We start from the raw sequence: 27,271 nt of genomic DNA, 5'->3' as shown, positions 1-27,271 counted from the left end.
TACTCAACAGTGTACCTCATAAGTGTTGGAAATATAAACCTTATAACCCTGTTAATCGCAGCGTTATACTATCTTAACCACCCCTATTATCTTAACGGAAATCAGGGAATCGATCAACTCGTGGTGTCGATTATTATAATCGTAACGGGAATTTACGACTCCCGTTGACGTGTTTCTTCGCGATTGGTCGAAAATACACTTTGCTTAGGTTTTATTTTTCTAATTATGTTCATAAAGATATAGACTAAATTACAATTTAGTAGTTATAAAAATAAAATAAAAGCGTAATTCGAAGTTTTTTAGTTTATTTGAAACGATATAGTAGAGTAAAAAATATGAGAGCTCTGTTCGTCCTGCATGGTGTAGGTATCACAAGTTTCTACTGCTTTTAATATAATACCTAATTATCTTTGATGTTTTAAAATGCTATATGCCTTATCTGATATTCTCTCGCATTAAATTATGCTAGCCGCTCCTTATTTTATTTATAACCACGTTATGTCATGTCCATCGGGTATACACATTTGCATTTATGTCCATTGCAACCATGCGTTTTAGTTTTATTACATACAGACGCATGCAACGTTTAAGAAAATAGTGTTCTTAAAAAGATGTCTAAGAAATCGCATCTATAAGGTAGAATATTATCGAAAGCTAAGAAGAAATAACACTAAATTCACTGTTCGTCACTAAAACACTAAAATTACCGTTCGTTGGCAATGATTCTTGCAAAGTTCCCAGTCGATTACTCAAGCGTTGACGTATGCCTAGTTACACTGACAGAATAGAGTATTTCATTTCTTCCTTACTTCGATCATGTACAAAAGAACGGAATAGATAAATTGCGTAGTTCCATAACCCGATCGAAGCGTCAGCTGTTGACGACTGAAAGCGTTATGAAGCGAGGGAAAGCCGCGAAAGATCTGATTTATTTTGCATCATTCACGGAAGAGATAGCCTCAATTTCTGCGCGGATAAGTTTCGCGTTCGCGCGTATCCGGCATAGCGGTCGCACCATCGTAGCCTGCGCACACTATCCTCCCTGCAAGATATATCGACGCTGGTGCTCGACTATCCGCAGAATTTTATCGAGAAATTCGATCGCTCCGCAACGAGGCGAAGCGAACCGAGTCTGTGCGGTTCGTAGCTTACGCTGGAAAAATGAGAGACGAACCGTCAACGTTGAGCGAGCGAGACGAAAAATCAGTGAAATAAACGGATAATGGCGTTGCTGGTCAGAAAGGGTTGGAAAAAGAAAAACAGCAAAAGAGAAGAAGAGAGAGAGACAGAGAGACAGAGAGAAGAAGCGTGGTGGTAGCTCGCGAAGCGACATTCATCCTGACGAACTGTTAGTTCCATTCATCGTGCTCGCGATACTCATGCGGAATGCGTGGCTTTTCTCGATACGTATGCCTCGTGGCGCTATCATTAAAATGACATCGTGGAAACGGAAGGTTACGCGGCGCGTTATAAGAGAAACAGAAAGATGAAATCCAGCCAGGAGACAGTCATCGACCTGCCACCCATTTGCTATACTAGCCCGTCTGGTCGGGCTACAGTTTCCTCAATTCCACGTGACTGCATCGTAAATTCTGAAAAATCGTTAATCTATTTTTCAGCCCCTGCCCTCCCCTCCGCCTCTTGTCGCCGTGCCCCTTTATTTTCTCATTTCTCTTGCGCGGCAATGCAAGCCACTGTCGAATGGATTTTCATATTAAACCAGTGACAAATCGCTCGGATGCTTTCGTTTACGCAACCGGGCCATTACAGCCTGCGAAATCTGTTTAGCTTTTGATTGTGTAAAATCGGAAACGTTAATCTTTGTTAGATCGAGGGATTAGGGTAAGCGATGGACAGAGGGCAATGAAAAGCATGGAGCGAACGTTGTTCCATAGAAACGATATACGCTTTCGTTACTACGATACTTCTTCGTAACGAATAGCAATCTTTTGAAATTGCTCGTTGGTGCGAAAAAAATATCAAGTAATGCTTACTCTTTTAAAATAACTTTTTTTTTATAACAAAATATAATGAAGATTTAATTTCATACAAATAAGAATAATTGTCTATATAAGAAATACCTCTTTTAAAGATATTGATAGCAGCACCGATATTTATTCACGGTAACTTTGTTAACTCCATATAAACTTTCAATCATCCGTTTGATCTTTATCTGATATTATCGGTAGCTTTTTTTCTCTCGAAATTCCTCGCTATAAATATCGATCCGAATTACAAAGATAAAAAAAAGCTGATATTTCGCTTTTTAAATAAAATCTAAAACGTATGATTTGCATTACCCCCTCCGACAAACGTGATCAAACGTTCAATTTACATCTGAAAATATCGCTTTCAATTCTAATATTTAATTCATCTCATTCCGTATCCTAGAAAAATGATTCATTTTCCGTAATTTATGCATCCACCTTCCACTCTATATCAAAACGTTCAATCGTTCTCGCAATTATAACTAGACGTTGGAATATTTTCATTGGCAGTATCCGTTGGAAAATAACGAGAGCCTCAGTGTCCTGAGTTTCGTGCCAAGCATCGACGACGATGGCAAATACTTAACTTGTCGAGCGGAGAATCCCGTTATTTCTGGCAGCGCTTTGGAGGACAAGTGGAGACTGGACGTGCAGTATCAGCCGGTAGTCACTCTGAAAATGGGCAAGACCTTGAATCCCGATGATATCAAAGAGGGCGACGATGTCTACTTCGAGTGCTCAGTCAGGGCTAATCCGAAAGTGTACAAGCTTGCCTGGTTCAAAGACGTAAGTTTCGACATAGCGTATTCATAAATAATACATTTTAAGGGCTTCACGATAAGATGAGCAGCTAGTTGCGTTTCTTTTGATTCTTTAGATTATGATGTATACAACAATTAGAAAATTATTGGATATTTCTCTTAGAAATTTAATTTTAATTTAAATTTAATTATCGTATCTTATATATTAAAATTAACGAAGAGAATAAACGCTGATAATTTTGATGAGAAATAGCGTTAAGTAGATTTATATTTAACAAGATATTTAACAGGAATGGATAATTTTTATTAAAAATGTTTACACACAAAGGTTATGTTTCATCTAGATTTCAAAGATTAATAATTATTCTAAAATAAATATCATACCTCTTGCTGTAAAATAATTTACAAATAATAAGATTTTGTAATGTACATTAATAAAATTTCGCAACTGCCGTTACACGGAATAGAGCTATTTGTTGCAGGGCAAAGAGCTAAAGAACAATGCCACGGCAGGTATCGTTCTCAGTGATCATTCTCTGGTACTTCAGCGTATAACCAGATACTCGGCAGGTGATTATACTTGTCTTGTTGCCAATAGCGAAGGGAAAACTGCCAGTAACCCGGTGACTCTTCAAATAATGTGTGAGTTTACGTATCTCTCACTTTTATTTTCTCGATTCTACAAATAAATTTGCTCTTAAATATATCCATCGTTAACTTGATTGATTAATTTCTTAATGTTACGTACAAAATTTAATCGAACGATACTTTACGATACGTATATTAGAAAATTTTCGAATGCTGTACTATAGAAAAAATTTCTATATAGTTATACACGCATTTTAACAGTTAGTCTTAGAGTATTTTAATCAATTATTCGAATTATATTGCTTCTTGTTAGTAATATAAATAAGAACAAATTATAACGAAATTAAGGTAAACGAGAAGAAATTTTTATCTTGTACTCACAAGGAGGGAAATAAAATTACACTAGTTTTTTATTTCACTTGCTAGAACAAAATTCTATATATACATATATATATTTTCAAATTCTATTTCTTCACTGAATACATCTTCTTGCTTCAAATGATTTTTTTTTTAATTCTCAGATTATCACGCTCTTTTACACGCTTTAAATAATTTCCTTCGTTCTTAATCTTGGAGTAATCGATCCACGATTGTTTTCGCGAATAAACAAACGCTCCTGTCGCTAACACAATCGGCCAACGAAACTTGGTTGAAACAACGATTCGAAAATTTTAGCCAAACAACGGGCAACACCGTTCTCCTCCCGCGTGAGCACAAAAGCGTTCCATTGGCCTGATCTCAAGCCCTGCTTCCACTCGTTAATCACAAGAACAACGGAAGAGGTCGCGAATAGAATTGCGGCTTGGGCTTGATATTCTCTCGCCAATTCTCTAATTTGCCAGCTCTCGCCTCGGCTGTTCGATAATTACTTAATCGATGGCAAGTAGCGGTCGAATACTGGAATCAGAGACTCGAAAGGACCTTTCCTAGCCTCCGTTAGAGAAAATTGGTGTGAAAGGAAGCGGCAAGAGGAACGTAGGAGGCAATAAGGACAGAGGATAAAGATAGGATGAGGATAGGGCGGATAGTTTTCTGTAAAACACACAGCACGAGTTATTCTATTAGAATGGTCGGTAGTGGCGTTGGTAGCCCGGCATATCTGCATCTTGTAAATGACCTAAGAGGGAAGGAAGGACTCCGATGCATATTCAATGTATGTAAAGCATAACTGAATATTCATGTGTGGGTGAACGCAGCCTGGCAATGTGCTAAGCCAGGCCGACGCGACGCGAGACAACAGTGGGGGCGCGCCGAGTTAAAGGAAACCGCGAATTCGCCCTAATGTTTTAGGATTTCTCCGTCACTCGCTGCTGTTTCGACCGTTGGCATTGATCCTTGAGTCGAGCCGCTCGAGAATTTCGAAAATCGAGTTATTTCCGCTGACGAATTTAACTAGCGGTACGCGTTTTATTCGATCTTCTACTTGATCTTTATTCGCTAGTGAAATTACTTAAAGAAATAAAATTGCATATGTAAGTCGATGAAAATAATGACACAGACACGTGATTCAGAGAGCGTTGGGTAAGAGATAACTAAGCACTCGCTACCATCTGTTGTTCGCCATCCGAGGATTAATGTTCTCAAGAAACAGGAAATTCAATTATGAAACACGCGAAAACTATTATCCAGCAGTTTGGTCGCTCAATTTAGAATAAATTAGCCTGTGGATGTTTATGGATTCAAAATTTAAACGTACAATGCGTAAAGACGTATAAAATATCCAAGGTAAAATACCCGTAATAATAATCTTCTTTCATTTCTATTCATAAAATTTGAATTCGCTTAATAATCCTCAGTCTAATAATAACATCTAACATTTTCATTATATTGGTAATCAAATCGTAATATATCACTGCAACGCGTCGCTCTTCATTTGCAATCTGAGCTGGCGAGCCATCCGTTTAAATGAAATTGATTTACCTGATAGTTCGAGAAGTAAATTTCAAATAATATACTGCTCTGCTATACAAAGAAGCTGCAGTACATCCGTAAGACAACATTATACGCATCTCGATTAACATCAGGCGACTGGTAATGCGTACTAATCAGGAACTGTGTACTGTGCGTTTCACTCGACAAATGCAGTGCCGGTGATACGTCGAGCATCCAGTATCGTCGACTTCTCGTATTAGTAATTAATTCGGCAGTGCATCAAACGCATCAGATTGAAACCAAGCCGTCTGGTGATCCCGTACTTCCGCCGTAAATCATCTCTCGTGCCATTTGGAATTTCCGTATGCCATGGCCTATTGCAAATACCGATGTCAAGGGAATTTCCTATTAGGCGATCGATCGAACCAGTCGCTAGTTCAGTGGTGTCGAGCTTCTTCTTCCGTTTCACGCGCCAACATCTCTCACATTTGGATATTAAACGCTCCCTCGAGCATCGTCTTCTCTAGACGCTTTCCATATCGGTCGTAATTTCTTCTGCTTGAAAGAACAAATTAAGGAAAGGTTGGATTAGATCCTTTAAAGGATTGTAGGTAATTCCGAGGGAATGACAATTCTGGATAGTTGTTTGTCGCGAATAACCGAGTTTTGAGTGGTAGAGATACAGCTATATTCATAAGCATCAGGGACCGAAATGATTAATTATCATCTGGATGAAAGATTTATTAAAGCTATTAATCGTTATCTGATTTGGAACTTATACAAAGACTATAGAGATTTAATGTAAATAAATAATAAAGATCTCATCCTTATGTACGACAATTTTCAACTTCTTTATTTATATTAAGTTGTTGCTTCAGTTGATCTGAACATTCAATTCTGGCACTCGTCTTATTAATTTCTCTATCGTATTTGACGTTTCTTTGAAGGATCCACGGGGAAAAGGAAGAATATCAAGTTTCAGCATCTCTCAGAAAACGGAGATTTATTTTTCAATATTCTGCGTCAGTTTCAACTTTAAATCGTCATTTTACGTAATGTATAGCACGTTAAATTCTAAAAAATGAAATGTATTTATTTTTCATCGTACATCTCAGTTGTAATTGGTATAAAACCCGGAAAATATTAATTTCCAATGCGGCATAGCCAGCAATAAAGAGCACGCAAGGAGCATGCGAAAAAAATATTATACCTTCTTGCCATGGACCCTTCGTTTGGTTCCAAGTTTCGATTCGGAATTGGATAAACTTCTGCGAGTTTTACATCCGATATGGAACTTTCCCAATCAGATTTGGGTTAAGAGAAATGATTACTTGATTAAGGAGCAAATATTTGGAAGTGAAGTAGTACAGCTCAAGCATTTCTGAAGACTTTTGCAAGCAAGTTAAACCCATCGGATTCGGTAACAATTCGCTCGAAAGCAATTCATTTACAGCACAGATACGAGCTCGAGCATCAAGCGATTACCTCGGCAAGTGTCAAGTTAAAAATTGGTTAAATTTTAACGATATCGTATCTGCATAAACGTTGGAAACATTAAGACGTATGTTTAATTTGCCACTTTTAATACTCTGTTCGACTTATCCGTGCATTAGGTCAATTGGATTCGCATGACCGCTTCAGTTTGTTACGATATACGGCTTCGGATTTGTAATAGGCGTTCGATCACATTAAAGCACAATTTACATTGAAGTACGAGACACTGTTGTGATTCGATGATCGAATTCGATAAATTATAATATACTCCCCTTTATACGAATGGCTCAGACAGCCTTGGATATCATTTGAACGAATGCCACCAAGAATACGTATTTAGCCCTAGAATGGAACACAAAGGAATCGCGATAATATAGGATGGCGTATCAAATTTTAAAATTGCTCTCTTTTAAAAAATGAAAAATATAATTTATTATGTTTTTCCCCCTTCGTTTCTATTTCTATTTCGTCTATACATTATCTGTATTTATAATAATCAAGACCTTTAATTTTTCTTTCGCGACTGATCTTCAATTCTTTAATTCGGCGACTAAAACGTTATAATAAAAACAAACGTGACATTCTTTCACAGACACGCCAGTTTGCAAGGAGGGCAGAAGCGAAGTGGTGGTGGGCGCGCTGAAGCAAGAAACTGTATCGTTGGTTTGTTCCGTGGAGAGTCACCCAGCACCGTTGATTTTCCACTGGACATTCAATAATTCCGGAGAATTGGTGGAGGTTCCTCATTCTCGTTACTCTCACGTGGCAGCGGTCGGGACGCCGTCCGTTGCCGAAAACCTGAAGGAGTATCCACAATTTCATGGGTCCAGGCTGAACTACACGCCCGCAACGGAAATGGACTATGGTACGGTAGCGTGCTGGGCGAGCAACCAGGTTGGCAAGCAACGGACGCCATGCCTCTTTCAGGTAAATGCATTTCTCTCGTTTATCTTACGTTGCACCAGCAGCTTGCAATTTTCCGAATTGTTCACTACGCGATATTACTTGAAATGGACGATATTAGGGATATTAGGCATAGAAAATAATTTAAACACGTTTATAGTTGTCTGGATTTACACAGCATGCGCGAGATATATATATTATCAAAAATACACGAAAGCTAGATCGTCTATTTTTACAAATGAATGGACTTGTAATGATTTTATTTTTTATGATAGTTAGAAATATATATAGTAAAATATACGGTAAGATTCAAATACTTTCATGAGTCACTGCACGTGCATTTTCTGTGAAATGTTAATATCAACGATTATTATTGATTATACCTAAACAATGAAAAATTAAATACCTATTTAATAATCAGATCGGTACATTTCATTTTAATTATTGGTTGATATTGAATTTTACGTAAAGTGTGCGATTAGTTTACACGAACGAGAGAACAAGAAAAAGGAATCGAGTTTGACGCGTGAATGAATTTTCTAAGGCAAGATCTACCTATTGTATAATAGAAAAATCTACAGGAATTGAGTCTATTAAAGAGAAATGTTCGAATACGTATTTGTATGCGACGAGGGTATTGCAGATCGGCCATGCAAACATAGAATTGCTTTTAATGGCCCGGAATCGAATTTCTTCCAAAATGGAAAATACTCCATCTAGCTAAATGTTTGATAATTGCGCACTTTTGTACATTCATGGACCAACACGGTATATCAACAATATAATAGGCCGATGAATAAAAATGGTATATCTTTGCCAAGAATTCTAATTTGTTATTTAACATATCTTTAACAGACTACGAATATTTGACCAGTGAAATGAAAATGAAATAAGTTATAATGGAGCACGTTTTTTCTTCGAAGGTTGGAGAAAAATATTTGCACCGGTTGATACTTTGAATAGGACTAATTAAATTAAGCTAATTTCAATCAGTAAGTTATCTTTGGTCGAATTAATACATTTGTTGTCGTCAATGTATATGCCTAACAAAATTATTCGTAAAAGCTCTTTTCATCGTGTTTCATCTATTTATGTGAAAGTTTTTGTAGCGATGAATAACAACCCCATACGACATTATGTATCGGTTTCAATCAACCCTATCAATCAAGTTCTATCAATTAATTAAGTCAACACAATACCACATGATTGCTACGTTGATCTGTTCAATCTAAGCATAGTTATATCGATTACGTAATATCCTACATACACATGTACACGTAAACTATTGTAGCAACAGCAAAATTTGCTTTAAATTTCTGCCACTTGGAGATTTTTTCGATAAATTTCGTCACTTTGTGTCGGTGAATTACGTACGCCATAGATTTTCATCGTAATTTACTAAAATCGCTTTTTCGTAGAATACTCGGTTTTAGCAGCAATCATTAATATATTATAATTCTCGACGAAAAGGATATTAAGCGAACCCTTGGAATTTTCTCGTAATCATAACGTTAAAAAGCAACGTTCAATGTACTGTAATTAAAATACCTGCGAATGAAACTCATCCGCATCGAAAGTGCCATAATCGAATCGAACCGTCTAAATCGAAATCTAATACGAACTTTTTCGAACTGGATTAAATTCAAAAGTGCAAACATCCAATATTGAGAGCCGAATGGTCACATTTTCCAGGTGATAGCCGCAGGACGTCCGTACGCTCTGCACAACTGCAGCACGACAGAAATGTCCGCGCCTTTAGACGCGGAGGAACTGAACGTCAAGTCCGGAACCGGACTGATAGTTCGCTGCTTGGAGGGTTACGACGGCGGTCTTCCGATCTATAGCTATCAATTGGAAGTGGTCGCGGATGAAGACGGCGGGCCAATTCTGTTGAACAAAACTATGCCCGCCAGTCCGAACGGACCAACTTTCGAGGTGGCAGGCCTAACGACAGGAAGGAGTTATCGACTTTTTCTGTACGCGATTAATGCAAAGGGGAGGAGCGAACCTGCCATTCTCGAGCCAGTGACCCTGAAGGGTGTCGCCATGTACACGACCGGTGAGTACATTGACTTTCTAATGCGTATCGCATTTAGCGGAACCGTTTGACACATGTCAAATCACTTCTCTAATGAGAAACGATTCTTCGCGTTAAACGACGCGTTAAACGACCACCAGTCTCGTTTAACGTTTTCTGCTCGTCGAATCTATTTTATACACCTTGGGATAGAATACCTACGGGATGGTGCATGTGTAGAAGCGATCTGAATGTTCGAGAAGGTGCGTTGTGCGACATTTTGTAGATTCTATTCCTGCTTGGAAAGGGTTTTAAGTTTTATGTATTAGAAAAAAAAAAAAAAAACGAGTACTATTGAGACGAGTGCTAGATGAGAATTATTTTGTAAACAGGAAAAATTTATTAAGCTCAATTCCCATTAGATGATACATAAAAAATTTGCGGAATCTCGTCTTTGGTTTATTATAATTAGTTACGATATGATTAGAATTTATGTATCGCCACATTGTCGTTGAATGTCACGTGGCAAGTCAGATTATTGAACATCTCTAGTCTGAACAGCGAAAGCAGGCCAGATGATAGTTTGAAATATTAAGCTACATTTCTGCTTACATAACTGCACGAATCATTGCATATACTACGTGATCATTAACGTTAGCGATATTTGTTATATAGATTTTACGTTACGTAATTAAATTTTTTTAAACGAAGAATAATTTTAATATTCGCTTATGATGATCGAGATTCCCATTCGAAGTATTTTCAATTTGGAATATAAAACTAAATAGGAAATAATGCTTCGTATGAATGGAACAACGAAGAAAGAGCAAAACTTATGAAACGACTGGATACGTTGCAGGTAGGCAATTGTTACTCGAAGAAATTCGTCATAAAACGACACCTTAGCACGAACTTATTGAACGATCTAATAGAATTACCACAATCGAAAATGGTAATGTTACGAGGAAGCATGCAATTACAAAGGCAATAAATATCGCCAAGCCCTTTTCCAGTTGCATACGAAATAACCACGTTTTGAAGATCTCGATTTAAATCTTTGCACCGGCCGATCGATCGTGCACTGATTTTCGTTCGTTTCGAGTATTAGTCACAACAACTGGCAATCACGCAATCGTTTGAAGCAGAAACAATTAAACGAAAATTGCTTCTCAACGATAAGCGATCAAGGATGTAATTACTGCTTATTCGACTGTTATTTCGATAGCGACGATACAGAGAAAGAGAGAGAGAGAGAGAGTAACACCATGATGGTTGTGCTCAGTAATTATAGGAGTGTAAGAAATCTTAGTGAATACAAACTTGCAAATTAATTATTTTTTCTGACGTCGAAATACTTTCACTCGAAGGATTTTTGTCGCGAACGATATTCAAAGGGAATCGGTTAAATGCGTCATATCCAATTGAATTTTAAGCGATCTGTTTCCTTTCTTTCCTTCAATTTCAGTAAGAACGATGATTTTGAAAAATTGGCAAAACTTTGTACGGACAGAGTATTTTTCTCTGTAATGACAATTTCAGTCGTGTCAGTTGTATTTCAGATACATTGCAATACTTGCTTACGATTACGATTGCAAGTTGTATAAATTATTAATCGTATTAATGTAAATTATTTGGTGGAAAATTGCCAAAATTGATTGACTTTTAAAGGAGTTCGATAAAAGCATCGAGTATTAATTAGACATTAAGTTATCGTGCAAGAAGACCCTGGCAAGTTTGGAAAGTTGCACTTGTAGAACTGCTATCTGTTTTATTAATTTTCTTCCCATCGTATAAGAGAATCGAATAGTGTTGGCAATTCGCAGTTTGCAGCTTATGAAATTTCAGATACCTGATCAAGTCAACTTCTATGTGTAAACGATATGGAATCTAACGCTTCTCGAGTTGTCGTACGAATAGGAGAACGAAGCTGGGCATTCATATTCTCTACGATTCTCTAATTCGACTGAGATAGCAGGAGGGTGTATTTACATTATCGAGTTCAGTAAAGCGCAAGAAGCGTCGAGAAGTTTTCTCGTTACCGATGATGATTATTTTCGCATTATCTGTAAGGAGGAAAACGGAAGCTAAGGGAAACTGGGACGGTTCTCGCGAACGAACTTCTTGCCATTGAGAAAACGAGAAGTTAAAAGAAAACGGAACGTCCGGTAAATTTTAAGCCTCGGTCACGAGGCTGTTCTCGAATCGTGGCACGGCGCGATTAACGGCCAGGAAAATGATCGAAACAGATTATAAATTGGAAGAGGTATAATTGAAGGAGGTATTCAGATCTCCTTCATCGAATATCGAATTTAAATACACCTTCCGAGAACCTACTTTAATCTGAAAGTAATATTCAATGATCGTTATCGTCGTTCTTTGTTTTCGTGGAAAATATGTCGCGATACTCGTTAAGCAATGATTTCATATTGATTGTATCAAGACCCGTGGAAACTTCTATCGCTTTATTTTATACCAAGCCTTTTGAAATTTTTACCAGCCTAGATCCATTTTCGAAAATGATAATTTTACGCGAATCACGTTAAGAGTCGATCGATAAAAAATTCAAAATTGATTTGATATATGTACGTATGTACATATATTTGCTAGCTAAGGAAAATTTATCATCGAATAAAGTGTAGTGTCTTTTTTAAACGAATAGGTTAAAAATCACTACTGTAGGTTTTGGGAGTAAAAGATCGCACGACGATTACGCTACGTTAATAGAAATTACTAAATGCGGTAAATTTCATTACGGTTACAAAGTATCAATTGTATTAGGGTATTATTTTATTCGACAACTATGTCTACTTTGAGGCTGAAATATCCTTCGAAATATAAATTATTATCGACAGGATTTTATAAAAATTTTAATTTCAGGGAAAATGCATAAAATCGCGAAAAATGGGGAAAGGTGCGAATCCAGCGTGATTTTCGTTTGACAAAAAATGTAAATTCGTATGACATTGGAAACGTACGTAATCGGCATTAATTAAATCGTTGACGTCCACGACTGTCAAATCTCGCTGCGACGCAAACTTTAATCGTAATTGTTGTTTTTAATACGCTACGCGAGTGCACCAATACTATCGAACATTTACGAATCTCGCTATAATTCGCGACGTTGATGTTGCTAGCGTTTGAAAAAACGACTGACGCGATATTAAAAATTCCTAGTCGACCGTCGATATGGGAAGAACTTTGCAAACGCTTTATCTTCGTTACACGCTATGAAACTATTGTTAACACGATGCAGCCAACTTAATCGAAGATACTTTATGTCATCGTTATTCGTAATGCTGTGTGCAGTGTCTTATTTACAAGGAGCAAAAAAGGTCGATCGATAACATTCATTATTTTAGGTTTCGTTCCAAGCAGTTCAAATTTTCTCCCTTCGACAGTTTCTTTCCTTTGAAACATACAATTTTCGCAAACTCTTTGTAACATTTTATTATTAACTCTAAAGTACTTGAGGTTTCTGAAATAAAAAGCGGTCTTCAACGTGCTCTACGCTCAAAGACGAACTTCTGGCTTGTAAGAAACTAATTACATTTATATTTATTAAGCATTCGGTATTAGCCGAGTAAATAAGTTTATATCCTTTGTGAATTATTAGTCGAACGAACGTTAAACGTTAAACGACCCGATTCTTCGAAATTTCTTTAATTTGTTCAAATTGAGGAGATACCAGAGCTAAAAGATCAATGCTTCTTTTATATTTGTTATATTCTATAATATTATATTTATAATTCTATATTCGGAACTCGTTTGCACGATCCAACTAATATTATTGGTGAGTTATTAGAAGATTTACAAGAAGTAAAAATTAGTAAAAAGATATTTGCGATGATTTCTAAAACAGCTTCTAACGTTTTATTTATTAATACTGATTCGCTCTTTGTCTCGTCACAAACATAACCGTTACTTTGACAGTGAAGAAAACTTTGCAATAACGTGCCAAACTGTTTCACAAAGCCACACCAGGTTTCAGAGTGTCAATACCATTAAACGCGTTAAACCACCCAGAAATTAAGTGCCCTCATCGTTCCTTTACAATCACAGAAACTTCACCCGTCGATATTTTTCAGCCGTAATTGGCTAAGAGTCGAACAAAACCCACAGATCGTTCGTCGAAGTCGCCCGAAGGTCTCGGGGAACAAAACGGCGTACAAAGCTGCACATAAATCCTGCGCGGTCGTTTTTCACGCGGCTTGCCGAAACTGACTCACGATGGCAGAGGACAGTGAGACGAGGGGAACGAACGAAATAAATAAAAGAAGAAAGAAAAAAAAAAGAAAAACGCTAGAGTCGCAATGGTAACAGCCGCTGTCGCGACGGCGAATCACTGCCGCCGATTCCGGCGTAGGATGGCTTTTGAAAAATGACTGGCGGAAAAACGCTGAATTCCGCTTTTGACGGTCCATCGGCGCTTGCACGTCGCCTCTGTGTCTATTACACTCGCGATAGTCGACACAACGACGACGGATATGATTGCAATTGCGCAAATAGTCCAAGCGCACGCGACGGTATTGCAATTAGTTGGTTAACCGCCCCTCAAACTCGGCCCATCGCCGACGCTACGCTCGACATGGGCCCCATAAGGGAGCCTGACTGTGGTCTGGCTCGTTGTTGGCCTTTACAGGTACACACAATGCTCGAAGTAGAAACGAGGGACCGAACAGAGGCTCGGCTGGTTTACTGGCGCTGAACATAGCAGAACGCAACCGCAGGTATCGGACTCTGCGGACCTTGCAATTAACAAAACAGATTATACAATCAACGAGCACCTATATCTCTTCCGGTGTCCGTGTGTCAGAATCGTTACACTGGCTTTCACGGGCCTTCCGCGATGCCTTCTGCGAGCGTCGACTCTCTATGATAAATACCGGAATCCCCCAGTCGGCTAGCGCCTCTTCCTCTGGTCGATACGGCGCATCCGTTTCTACCATAGCCACGATCGTTTGCCGAATTAGTTTCAGGTGGTAGGGTTTCCGTGTTGGCATGGATCTGACGAGAAAGGATTGTGCGAAGTGAGTGTGCGATATCGAAGTTTCAATGGATACCGATTGTAGCAAGCGGATGCTTGTCATGGTAGCAGGCTGATGAAGCGATTGATGCGATGGGGTAAGTGATAGGGAAAGAAGGACGAATTGGATTCGGTAAGACTCGATAGAATCGGTAGAGTGAGAATATTTTGCGGCGGAATACATTTGTTCGTTTAACGTAACTTTCAAAGTATTTGATGTCGTTCTATTTAAAATTATAATCGCGACGAAAATGTAGCAGCAGGAAATTAACGATAAGTTAATCGAACATATCAAGATCGTCTTAATTTTCGAGAAAATTATCCCGCTAAACTAAATAAAACAATTTTAATCAAGGATAATGTCCTTCGCTATAACACCGACGACCCAATGTACACTCCGAGCAAAAGTCTCGGGCACGATCGAGCTAACTTCTTTTATCTCCAGTCGCTCTCGTGATATTATCAAAGCGGATTGTTCCGAGGAGGTTCACAATGAGATTCATCGAACTTTGATAATTATTTAGTTACACGTATGTACATTGTATCTGGTTCTATTTACCGTGCATTTTCATTACACGTCATGTTTCTACAACGATCAAATTTATCGTCGTTTCCAAGGAAATTGGCCGGAGCAAACGCGAATTCGTAGCGCGGTTTCGACTCCCGCGGGAATCACGGACAAAGACGTCACTGGTCCAGAGTATCGGCCTGTATGTTTGCGAAATTGCTCGTGGCGGATTCCTGGCGCGCCAGAGGCGTCTCGGTTATAATCGACTTTACCCTGGCAGCCCGTGGGACATAACAGAAAGTCGTTGGTAACATACGGTCACGGGGTTAACATTGGGTTAATTCAGTTTGCCGGCGATCTTCGGTGCGACCAACCGCACAGAGTAGGTGCCGACTATCATCCAATTCGCCTCTTCTCCTTCTTCGACCTTACCACTCTTGGCAACCCTGTCCCTCCTTCTCCTAATTCCAACACGCCTGACTTTGCACCCTAACTTGTCCGTGTGTAAGGGTGGCGAGCTGCAAATATTGATTTGACGACCGTAAGCCCGCGGCGTTGATTTGTCCGAACGACACGGCGGCTGCGAAGCCGTCGCAGCCAATTTTCGGCCTCTTTGCTTTGTCCTCGTTTGTTGGAACGCCATTGGGGTCAATTCTTCGAGAAAGTCGTCGTAGCACCGCCCTTTGTGCCGCTCTCTCCGCGCATTCAGCGCTTCTATTCTGTGTGTCGCTCGTATCTTCTTCGAAGCTTCCGTTCGAAACACACTGGCTAACTTGCAATGTTGGAACTGGCTACGTTGCCTTTGTAGGTGGTAGGATTTTTTCAGAATGCGAACAGAGTGTATTATATTTGAGTTGAAATTGATATTAGAGTTGCGATCAAAAGTATGACGATTCGACGTAAATCAGTTTCGCGTTACAAGCGTATGGAAATTGTCAAAGGGAGATTTCAAGAGTTAAGAATAGAAAATTGTAAAGATAATCATAAGATCATTGTTTCTTGGAGTTTATTCCTCTTGCTGGGTGTCAATTAGTACTATAATTCTTTTGCCAGAATTTAGTATTGCAATTGGCATTAATACCGTTGTCAAGTAAATTACAATTCAGGAAGATTTCGTTTTGAAAATCCACAATTGTCTGTTGGTTGTCTGCCAGAAGCAACTAACTGGCAGAATGTATAACAAGATAGTCGAATTCTCTACGTATTATAGAATACGAGTCTATAATCTGCACGGATGCTACATTATCGTTGTTCTCTTATCAAAACCTCGTTTGCATGGTAATTGGGTTACCACATAACATAGAGACAATAACTGTAATCGGTACAGATACTGCGTCATATTATTTACCATTATTGCTATTTCTAACACCTTATTTACCTATATTTTTCAATTTCTGCATTTAACCGATATCACTTCGTATCACCTCAATTAATGCGTCAACTTAATTCACCGATTCCAAGAGACAGCGAACATCTAATATCTTAACATTGAATTTGGCATTAAAATTCATTCAACGTGGGTTGAAATTCTTCTATGCGGAGGCTCCATCTTGGGAACCGAAAGACATCAAGCGTAATTCCCAAGGTGGAAAAACAAATGGCAGCCGAAACCTGCTCGCGTTCCTTGTCCCCATCTCCCTTATTCTCTCTCCCTCTCCCTCGTTCTTTCGACTCAAGGCAATAGTACAAAACAAGTCGCGTTATGAAATGCGAAGGGTTTCGAGAAGATTCTTCGTCAGTGGACAAAGACAATGCTGGATAGACGAGCGGTTTCTCAGGTATCGAGGAAAAGGAACCCGGTTGGCCGTTAGGAGAGACGAAAGAAAAACGGCGAATCGAGCCGTGGTGACGATGATGACGCGACGGAGCAAGGAAATGAGCGCGGAGAATGAAAACGCGAACGACGCGCGAACAGAATCGCTTCTCTCCATTTCATGGTGGTGGCTGTTGAACTAGCTCCAGCTAATCCATTAGGAAAATTAAGCGTGGGATAGGGCTTTCCTTATTCCTGACGGAGTAATGTATCCTCTGGTTCTTCTTTGTTAACCCCGCCCGACCTGTCGCGGATCGTGGAATAAGAAATAAGGCCGTCCCTTCTTTAAGCACACACCATGCTCCGTCAGCCAAGAAAAAGATAGAGGGAGGAACCATAGCCCCGGAGAGTGAAAAAACGAATAAGATATCGGAGATGAGGAAACGAAAGCAAGGTGATAAATAGTCATTCTCCCACGTCTTTTTCCGACCACCATTCTCCCTTTCATATCCAGTCGAGAACTATTCGAAGAACGCTTCAGTTTTGGTTCCCCAGACAAGCAATTTATGCAATTGCTTTTCCCTGAATATCGATAAATTTTATACTCCAAGAGCTATTGAAATTCGCACCGTAATTATTTCGCGATTTCTGTATTATTTTTCTTTTCGCTGGAAATTAAATATTTTAATTGCTTGCTTTCGATCTGAATGTTTGGTTTACTTTATTAAAGGGAAATTTAATATTGACAAATGCTCTTTAAAACGAATATTTTTCTAGTAAACCTATTTATTTTTACGTTAAAAACCTATTTGAAATTTAAAATTCGATGAACTTTGCGATAACGTATCAATTTATTTATGTATTTTCATACACGAAAAGAATTTTAAAATACTTCGAAAAATGTAAGACGCACTGCTCGAATCTTTATCAAGGTATTTGAAATTTAGATTTTATAGCAATTTCCCAAGTTTTAAGTGTCTATTACTTTTAATACGTGAAACATGCAAAATTTGATATTTGCATAGCTCTTTATAACTCTTTGAATACCACTTATTTAATTTTCCTTAAATTTCACTTTGTACGAGAGCAAAATAATATTTGGAATTCAGATCGAAATTACAATGAAAAAATTAAACGGAATATTGAGATGATAATTGAATTTTTACAATTGGAATACTCAAGTTATAAAAGCTATGATCATAATAACATTGAAATAATTTGCGATAATAATTACATTTCATAAATTTTATCGCTTTTTATCAAAAATTGATAAAATAATATTACCCAGTAAGTTTAATTTAAAATATGACAGATTTAATACGTTCGCGTCATAATGGTACACCTGAAATTAAAATCTATTCCGCAGCTGCTAACTTCTTCGTAGAACACTAGTCACGCGATATTGTTCTGTCGAAGCTGAACACCATAGTTCGCCGGCGAACTCCCTTAGGGCACCATACACAAGTAGATTCTATCTCATTACTCATCCAAGCTCCAAAAAATTTCGAAAGTACTTCCACATCCGTGCTAAAAACTACATTGAGAAAGAATTCTGCGCAACCATAAAAATTCAATTCAAAGTCCTCGACGTTGTAACCAAAATGGCAATGTGGTGAAAATGTGATATGATTTTCTATGCAGATATAGAATCATAAAATCATAAACACTGATTCTTTTTATTATACATATATTTCCATTGAAATATAACGAAATTATATAATTTCATGCTTTGACAATTTTATTTTATCGTTGATTTATGAAAAAAAGCAACTCATCTGTGTGAAAATCAAATTGTCGAGATATGAAATTATAGAATTTTATTCCGAGTTCTTTCTAATATCTCCTATCACATAACTCTTCCGTTATAATTTTTATGTCATCGAGTATTTTGATTTAAAAATTTCGGACAAAAATTTGAGCAAACGGAAGTTTGGGCACGATGAGGTTTCTAAATTTCAAAGGAAAAGGTCCAGTCTATTTTCTAAAACTCATTTACCACTCCGTGCAACTTTTAATCATTTAAAAATTAAAAGAAAATTACTTGCCAGGATCTCGCATCCTTCGAGATCCGGCATCCAATTCAATTTTCTAAGTGTCTTAAAATTCGCTTCGCGGAAACTTTCAAAAGTTAGAACGACCGAATGCGATGTACTAAAGAAAAAGTTTATCGAAAGTTTATCCTAGATATCATAACATCCAAATTTAATGTAACTGATTTTCACTAAAATATAATAATAATTTACATCTAATAATACTTTTATCTTTTTCATTTCTCAAATTACTATCTTTAGTTACGTATCCTTTAGAATAGAATCAAACCATAACAAATCTTTACCCAACAAAATACTGAAAATGAACATGACACAAAATATGCTGATCTTATGATGATAGATTACTCTCCGAAAAACATTATCTATCGTATTAAGCCTCGATCTTCACTGAGATTATGTTTGACACTTATTACAGGTTGAAAATAGTTATTCATGTTGTATAGAAATTTTTTACTAATTTCACGTGTTTGTACTTAGTATGTCGTAACTTCTATATACGTATACTTTCACTTCTTTTTTCAAATTTTACCAATATAATCACGACGGTCGTGTCTCGTTACAATGCTAATTAAGTTGCGAAAACTTTCGTATAACGTACATAGTATATCGATCGGGTTTTCTATGGTAACTATTTGAATACTTCCGTGAATTAGCGTACACCGTCTACGACGTAGTCTATTCAGTAAAACGTCAGAGGAAAAAGGAGATCGACGAGTTGAAAGCAACGCAACAGAAGGAAACCGTGCACGAAATCAGGAGGATCGAGTCGCTGGTTGATAGAATAAGAAAAAAAGGAAAAAGAGAATCGAGTACCTTCAGGGTCGTTTCCCTGTTCTTGACTTAGCAAGATATCGATTTCGACCACGAACTCCTCGACAAGTTCCTGCATTCGCTCGGATAGACATTTCGATCGTATGCGCGCGGTGGTCGATTGTTTGGCCGGAAGCTAGCACGTGGATGGTTTTAGAATGCAATTCTTTCGAAATTGGTTTCGGGTTTCCGCGAGATTGCTTCGATTTAGGATGAATTGTCTTGACTGCCTTAAAGTCGCACGCTCGCATGCCCAACACTTCCGGCCAGCTTAGAACGCGGAGAAGTTTCGGCCAACTCGACGTCTGCGAAACTTTCTTGCAATAGTCTCGAGTATTCCGCGCAAGCGACATCTTGTTCTTTTCCATTCTCTTCGTTATGTTTACTTTATGAAGAGCAAACGCGAAACAAGATACAGGAAAGAAGCTTAAATCGATCTTATCGCGACAAAATTACGGTTTCAGTTCTAGGATCTTATTTCTAAGAAGCATTAAACTTCATTCTCGAACAAACAGATATTACAAAGATTTAAGCTGCGCTTTTGGATATTTTGTATAACTCGGAAGAGAAACGAGAAGTCTAAGAAGTAAATTTCTAAAGAATGTGAGAAACGTTCCTAGTATGTTTTAAAGATAAATAATCTTCATTTGCTACATTGTTAATTTTCATTTTTGTATTTATGCAATTATGCCTTAAGTTATGTATCTTCATATTCTTTAGCGAAATAAGTATTTTGGTTAAATAAATTATCGATTAAAATAACGATCATATCAAGAAATAAGATAGCGATGTATGTATGTAAATAAATCTTTAGCAAACGTTTATGAAATGAAAAAGAACGCAAGAACGATTCCTTTTCTTTGTTAAAACGTACCATTCAGAGGACGTAACTCTCCTTGCATGACACACGACTAGGAAATTATTAAAATCTTCAAGAATGTTATACCTGCTTGAAGATTATTCGTATGTTCCAAATCTATTCTGACACTCGCGTTACTACGATAGTTTTTCTTTGTTGTATATCGTTATTTCGTTTCAAATTTCAATTCAGACTTTTGGCAAACTGCTTAATATTACGGTACATAGGAATACGATAGATTTAAAAATCAAGCTACAAATGAAAATTGAAGTCATCGATAATTACGAGAAGCGTGCGTATTACGAAGTTCGGCTGTCAGACGCGTAAGTCACTTTTCGACACGCGAATGTTCACTTCGTCTTCTGAAATACGAATTACCATTGTCGGTTAAATGTATACACGGTGACGAGAGAAGCAGGCTACGCGTCGAGCTCCCATTTTTCTTCGTGTCTTTTGACTGTCAGGGCGTGCAGCATTCCGAAACCATCCAGCAGAAAAATTCTCTTTCTGGAGGAGTGTTGACAGATAGCTTAGATGACAGTTGGCATCTGTCAACTCGCGAGAAGGGTTGCATAATGATTTCAAGTGCATACACTTGCATCGTAGTTTCCAACGCACGGTTGTCCACGCGTTTCGCTTTACTAGCGTGCCGTGACTGCATTGTTTATGCAGGCGGAACAAAGTGCATGGTCAACACGAAGTTACGACAAGGTGAGTGTCTTAAGTGTATTCAAATTCCATCCTGAAGAAGTTGCACTCATAAAGGAACGAGGAGCTGTCCTCTTAAAATTCCTAGACATTTTCAACCTTATTTACTGTTGCTCTCTGTTTACCGTTTTAAACTTTCCAATGGGTAAAAAAAAGAAAAGAATCAACCGATTAAGACCGACGCACGGTATCCTTCTGCAATTAAATTCGTTGGAACTTTATTGGCTTTTAACTCGTTCACTGGCGTGCCTTGATGTATTACTCGAAGAATTTTTAAAGACAAGATTAATTAGATCGAGAGGATTTTTTTGTGTGGTGCTTTGAAAAATTTTGGTGATTATACAAAGATAATGCGAAATGAGATCTATTAATACAGTAGACGGTCGACTACTCAAATTACTTTAAATACTTTTTTCATGTTTATGAAATGTATATTTGCACAAAATATCTTTTAGTTTCTATGTAGGTTTTTGTATCTTGTTTCAAACTTTGAGATTGTCGAAGTGTGTTTCAAATAAGACACATAATGTATTTATAAAAGTATTTATAAATATTTCTTATAAGTATTCAAATAATTTAAATAGCCATAGTTTATCTCTTAATAAAAAGAATAGAAAGGAAAGAATGAGAAGTTCTTTTTAAATGCGATGGTTATTTCTCCGTGAAATATACGAAAACTGAAACACGAATTGCCAGAGGAGCCAGTTGTTGGAAATGTGTTCCCATAATCTTCCGCTTTTTTTCGCCCGTTGACTCCTATCCGGAAATAAATGCTGCGGGATCGTAAAGCTCTTTGCGAATATGTTCGTTTAAAATTGCCAGCTCCTGCGAGCAGCGTATCGTCCAGAAAAATATATAGAGCCCGAAGATTCCTGCAATGAGATATTTCGTTCTGGATGATAATAAGTGTCAGTTAGGGAAATTATTACAGCGAACGCCATAGGAGATTTCCGACAATAGTCGGCAAACTATTCAAGAGAACGAGATGGGAAGAAAATGCCAAACGGGGCGGCGCCGCGGTGCACTGAAACGACAACTTGATTTTGTTGAGACGAAACAGACTAATTAAGATATGAAATGAAGATCGATGGCCTCGGGAATAATCAAGCAATACACGATGTTGCACGCAATTGGACCAAGATATACACGACGAAAAAATAATTAGTAATACTTTTACAACGCGATGAACACTCTGTATAATGCTTTAAATAAATTTCGACACGTTTGTCGACTTTTTGGTTAGAAAAATATGCGCCCACATAACGAGGAACGCATTTCTGCGCTGTGCGCGTCCATTGTATTTTTTTGAACTATAAGATTCTCGTGAAGCAGGCATCTACTACAGTCCGATCCAAGTAACACGAAAAAGAACAATAAATTTCGAAATTTTTAACCTTTCTTCATTCAAAAAAGGAGAAAAAGGTTTTTTTTATAAAACATATAAAAACAGAATACAAATCACTAAATATGTTGAGGTTGATAGAAGAACGAGTGAATGAATTTGTAATAGAAAAATATATTGAAATAAATAAGGGTATAAGTATAATGTATACTGATCCAGATCCTCATTCTTATAATGTTACAATACGATAGAATCGATAGGGAGCACGTACATATATTTACAGCAAAGAACATTACCAAAAAAGTTAACCTTGTAGCTGTAGCTAAAGACTACAAGAAACAACAATAGTAATCTTATAGCTCCTTTGTTTGTAGACCTTGTAACCACAAAACATAATTTGAACCTCTCCTTATTTAGAACATTTTTTTGTTTTGCTAAATTCTATTCTCTTCGTAACAGCGGCCTCCAAGTGACGGGTATACAAAAGGAAAGGTATAGTGTTTTTCTTGAAGTAATTACTTCAACAAAATATAAGACTATTACAATATTTTATCGATTCCTTATTCTCCTTTTCTGTAAAAATCCTTAATATCGATACTTTTCAATGTTTCATTAAAACTCTCATTCGTGCTATCTATCTACGACAATACAAAAAATTATAAAAATCCAGAAACATTACGACATATGCATTCCCCAAGATATTGGTTCTCCTATCTGCAGCTGGTTTTCCCTTTGGCTGTACGCGAAAAGGTAGTCGGTTCATTATTAAGAAATACTTTCATTATTTAAAGTTGCTCCCTAAATATTCAAAGGAGGCGATACGGAAAGGCGGTAGAAACGTAGTAGCACGCGACGCAAGCTACGTTGCCGTTGGATATATAAACGTCTATCCTAAGTATTTCGTGCGTGTTTAGCCGGTTATTTCTCGTATAAAAGGCAGTCCTGGCAGTAACATGCGTTGTTGTTACCGTTGTTGCTATTACCTCGTAGTGGTAGTAATTTCCATCAGTCGTTACTGCAACCTAGTAGCAGGTATATCAATATTTGGCAACAGTTGACGTGGTGGTACCTATTCCCCGTCGTTGCTTCATTATTTGCTCTTGTTTCTGTCACAATTAGTAATGGGACGGTAGGTTGGCGGAGCTCACGAGTTTCAACGCAAACAGTCCAGGAAACGTATTTAAGCTAGCTGAGTATGTTTGGTTCACCAATGGGAATAGTTGAGACACCAGTCTTACGACTCCTATTCTACGGTTAAACTTGAAGCTCATTTAGACTGTTTCAGCAGATGGGGAACACGGATCGTCGCTGTGATTTCAGATGGGTGATTTCTTGCAAGCGTCGTGCCAGCCAAATAATCGCGGGATGCGTTATGATTTATACCGAATATTCTGATTCTTTTTTTTTCCGAATGAAACATGAATATTTTTTTTTAATTGTGCGGAAAAGATGTTGAATCTTCTGACATTTGTTTCTACTGCAGAAAGGAGCACGTAATGAAGTAATAAGGTAACTATTGTCAGAGAATAATCGAGGAGTTAGTTAGAGAAGTTTTATTAATAAGATCGTTCGTTCACGTAAATCTAGTTTAATAGTAAACTAGTAAAATTAAAATATACGGATATTATCTTCGTTTTCCTAAATTCTGGCAAATGAACAAATAAAAGTTAGGAATAAATAAAATGTAAAAGCGTATGGTACGTGGTATAGTGAGCAAACTCGTATCAATCGTGTTATTAACAATTTATATAGTGACTTTTACATGGAAAATAGTCTGGTGTTATTTATGCAAACGCATATAAAACGCAATTTTTGTACGATCAGATCCAGAAGCGACTGCGCGCGATGGGTTGATGCATCGATAAATTAAGAAATTTATTCGTGTTGTGCAAATTACAGGATGAAATCGTCCAACGTCCATAACTCCGGCTAATGGATCAAATGAAAATATTCATACATCGCCGTGAAAAGCTAAATAAAAGAGAAAAATATCGTCCAAAGAGAAACGTTAAAAGTATCAGATAACGATCGTCAAAAGTTCGTTCTGTCCTTGGGTAGCACGATTTGTGTTTTATTAATTGCGTGTTAGCGTACACTTTGTGCGTATCGTTTTACAAATATATGAGTATAATCAACACGTTAATCAACTATTTTTATCGCTAATACAAATTACGACTTGTCTTTCGGTATATCCGAGAACGTCGTTAAGGTTATGGCTCATCTAGACAAGATTCATTTGGAATCGCGGGCGTTACAACATATTCTTCTTGGCGCGTACGTCTGAGCAATTTCGCCGTTGCCATTTTCCACAGCAATCGATTAATCTGCCGTCGAGCGGGTTCCGGTGGAGGGATATCGGGATGGGAGTGGCGAGCAACCAATTTCGCGGCGGAAAAAGTTTAATTACAGTGAACGTTGGTGACATATTCCGGTGTAAACACGTCTGTACAGCGCGCCAGTAGAGAAAGACAGTTCGACGACTCTTCTCGAGGTAGAATTCTTCCTCGATGGCGACGCGACGCTCGCTTGATCACCGGATGTCGTTTCGTTATCGTTCTACCCTTTTGCTCGTCGTTGCTCCTCTTTTTATCTTGTACACACCGACTGCCGTTCGCTAGGTGGAGTTTAAATTGGTCCGCTTTCTGCCGGCAATCAAAGTCTAATCAAACTTTAACGAGTATCACGAATGCTCCCTGGACGATCGTCCAGCTCGGGAATTCAACGTCGGCTCGATCTGCGACAGTATAGTCGGTAAGGGTTACGCTGGATTTACGGCTCTTTTAAAAATTTCAACGATCAGCCGACAACGTTGAATATGGGCAGATGTGTGTCCCGACCGCTGAATTAAATTTTACCGATAGGTTTCGTTCCCCTTTTTTCCACTGACAATGAGACCACGTCCATTCAACCGAAGTATGATTAAACCTTAAAGTATCAAATTCCATCACGTTATAGAAATTTTTACGGTTCTCTATATTCTTCTGTATATAGTTGCTGAACATTGTGGTTTTATTCACAAGTACCTATAATTACTACTAATACGAAAGACGTTAATAATTAATAATCGTGCAATGGTACTTAATAATATTCCAACGATATTATGAAATTTGATTATTTCCAGGGGATGCTTTACGTTCTGAACAATGCACGGCGCTAATTTTATCGGTAGATTTGTCTTGAAATATATATTTAAGTCAAACAATGCCGTTGTGCGGCTTCGATTCAATTTATTTAATGCGAAGTCCTTTGTAAAATGATATTTAAATGACCGATGAAAATGATCAGATAAAATATTCCTCGTGTATGTGCATATTTCTCCTATATAAAATATAACTATCCTCGAAGTTCCTGAAGTATGTTATTATAAATTTTTGATCTCTTTCAAGTAGAGAGTATTGTAATGTAAATTTGAAATCTTTTTCTGCAATGCCATAACCAAAAATTTAGCTATGTTCGTCGTAAGATTGTTGAAATACATTTGAGAAGGTACTGGAGTACTTAGAGTAATAGCTGCGGATTCCTTGGATCGATCGTAACTGGATTTCTCTTTTAATTCAGATCATTTTTTGATTCTTACGTTCAGGAAATATCGGGCCAATGTTTAAGTGTGATATGTGTAAATGAAGTGATTAATATCTTCATAATCGTGAAATTTAGTGGTCAATTCCCTATATTTACGACTTTGAAATAATAAAATTGCGCAAAATCATGTGGAAATTACTTGAGTTAAATATAATACCTTAACACAAACATGCATTTAACATGCAGTTAAAGTTTTATTTGAAAAAACGAAGTACAATATGCCCAATATAAAAATTGCTTTATTTATCGAATAATTATTTTTTCTCGGATAAAATAACGCCGCTGTTCCGAACCTATCATTGAATAATAAATTCAATTTCATGAACTACGAATTAAAGTTTCTAAAAATTCTTTTCTCTTAGGTAAAATAACGTGACGTCAATCTCAATTTTTTTCGTGAGATTAAAGTTCACTCGAATTGAAAAATACGTATTTCTTGATATTTGCTTTGACCAGTGCTTGCAGCTGATAATTGATATATTGAAAATAAATGATTTTCGTAATTTTCAACGCTGTTTTTGAAATGATTCTTTTCGTATGAAGGCACGACGATTGAAATATAACATTTCACTGAGCTCTTTCGTGTCGTCGCTCGCACTACGACTCTTTATTTACGGCTATTTTCGTTCGCATTTATTTCGGCCCGCGAGCTATACGCGAATTTATCGATTTCATTTCATGAAGTTTTAAAACGTACTCTCGCCGAACAAAAAGGTGCAATGAATACGAAATTTCCATGAAAATGAGAGGGATGTGGTTTGAAACCTACATACACCTGGGTAGGGATGCAGTGGGAAAACCAAACTGTTTATAGAATTCAGCGTTTTAGCGTTAAATATTTTTATTATAGCAATTAATGTTGTATAATTTTACAATTATCAATCATATTATTTCCCTTCTATTATATTTATTCTTTATGTTTATGTTATTTATGTTTTACGTTTATAACATAAAATAAAGTTCGCAAAATTAATCGGCTGTATAAATTACTTGGTATACTTTGTGTAAAATT

The 27,271-nt window shown here is 37.4% G+C and overlaps 1 protein-coding gene across 1 annotated transcript in view; it reads left to right on the top strand.

Annotated features, from left to right (window-relative positions):
• The window catches only part of LOC117153951 (cell adhesion molecule DSCAM), a 166,180-nt gene that overhangs the window by 126,438 nt on the left and 12,471 nt on the right, over nucleotides 1-27,271 (top strand). Inside the window, exons 6-9 of the mRNA XM_076624249.1 lie at nucleotides 2,499-2,774; nucleotides 3,232-3,391; nucleotides 7,296-7,630; nucleotides 9,299-9,665. Coding sequence (XP_076480364.1) covers nucleotides 2,499-2,774; nucleotides 3,232-3,391; nucleotides 7,296-7,630; nucleotides 9,299-9,665 — 1,138 coding nt within the window. The remainder of the gene's footprint in view (nucleotides 1-2,498; nucleotides 2,775-3,231; nucleotides 3,392-7,295; nucleotides 7,631-9,298; nucleotides 9,666-27,271) is intronic.

This window comes from Bombus vancouverensis, chromosome 14 (genome assembly GCF_051014615.1).
Source record: "Bombus vancouverensis nearcticus chromosome 14, iyBomVanc1_principal, whole genome shotgun sequence".
Taxonomy (NCBI): Eukaryota; Metazoa; Arthropoda; class Insecta; order Hymenoptera; family Apidae; genus Bombus; species Bombus vancouverensis.
The sequence above is the reverse complement of the archived record's forward strand: the minus strand, read 5'-3'. Positions and strand labels throughout refer to the sequence as shown.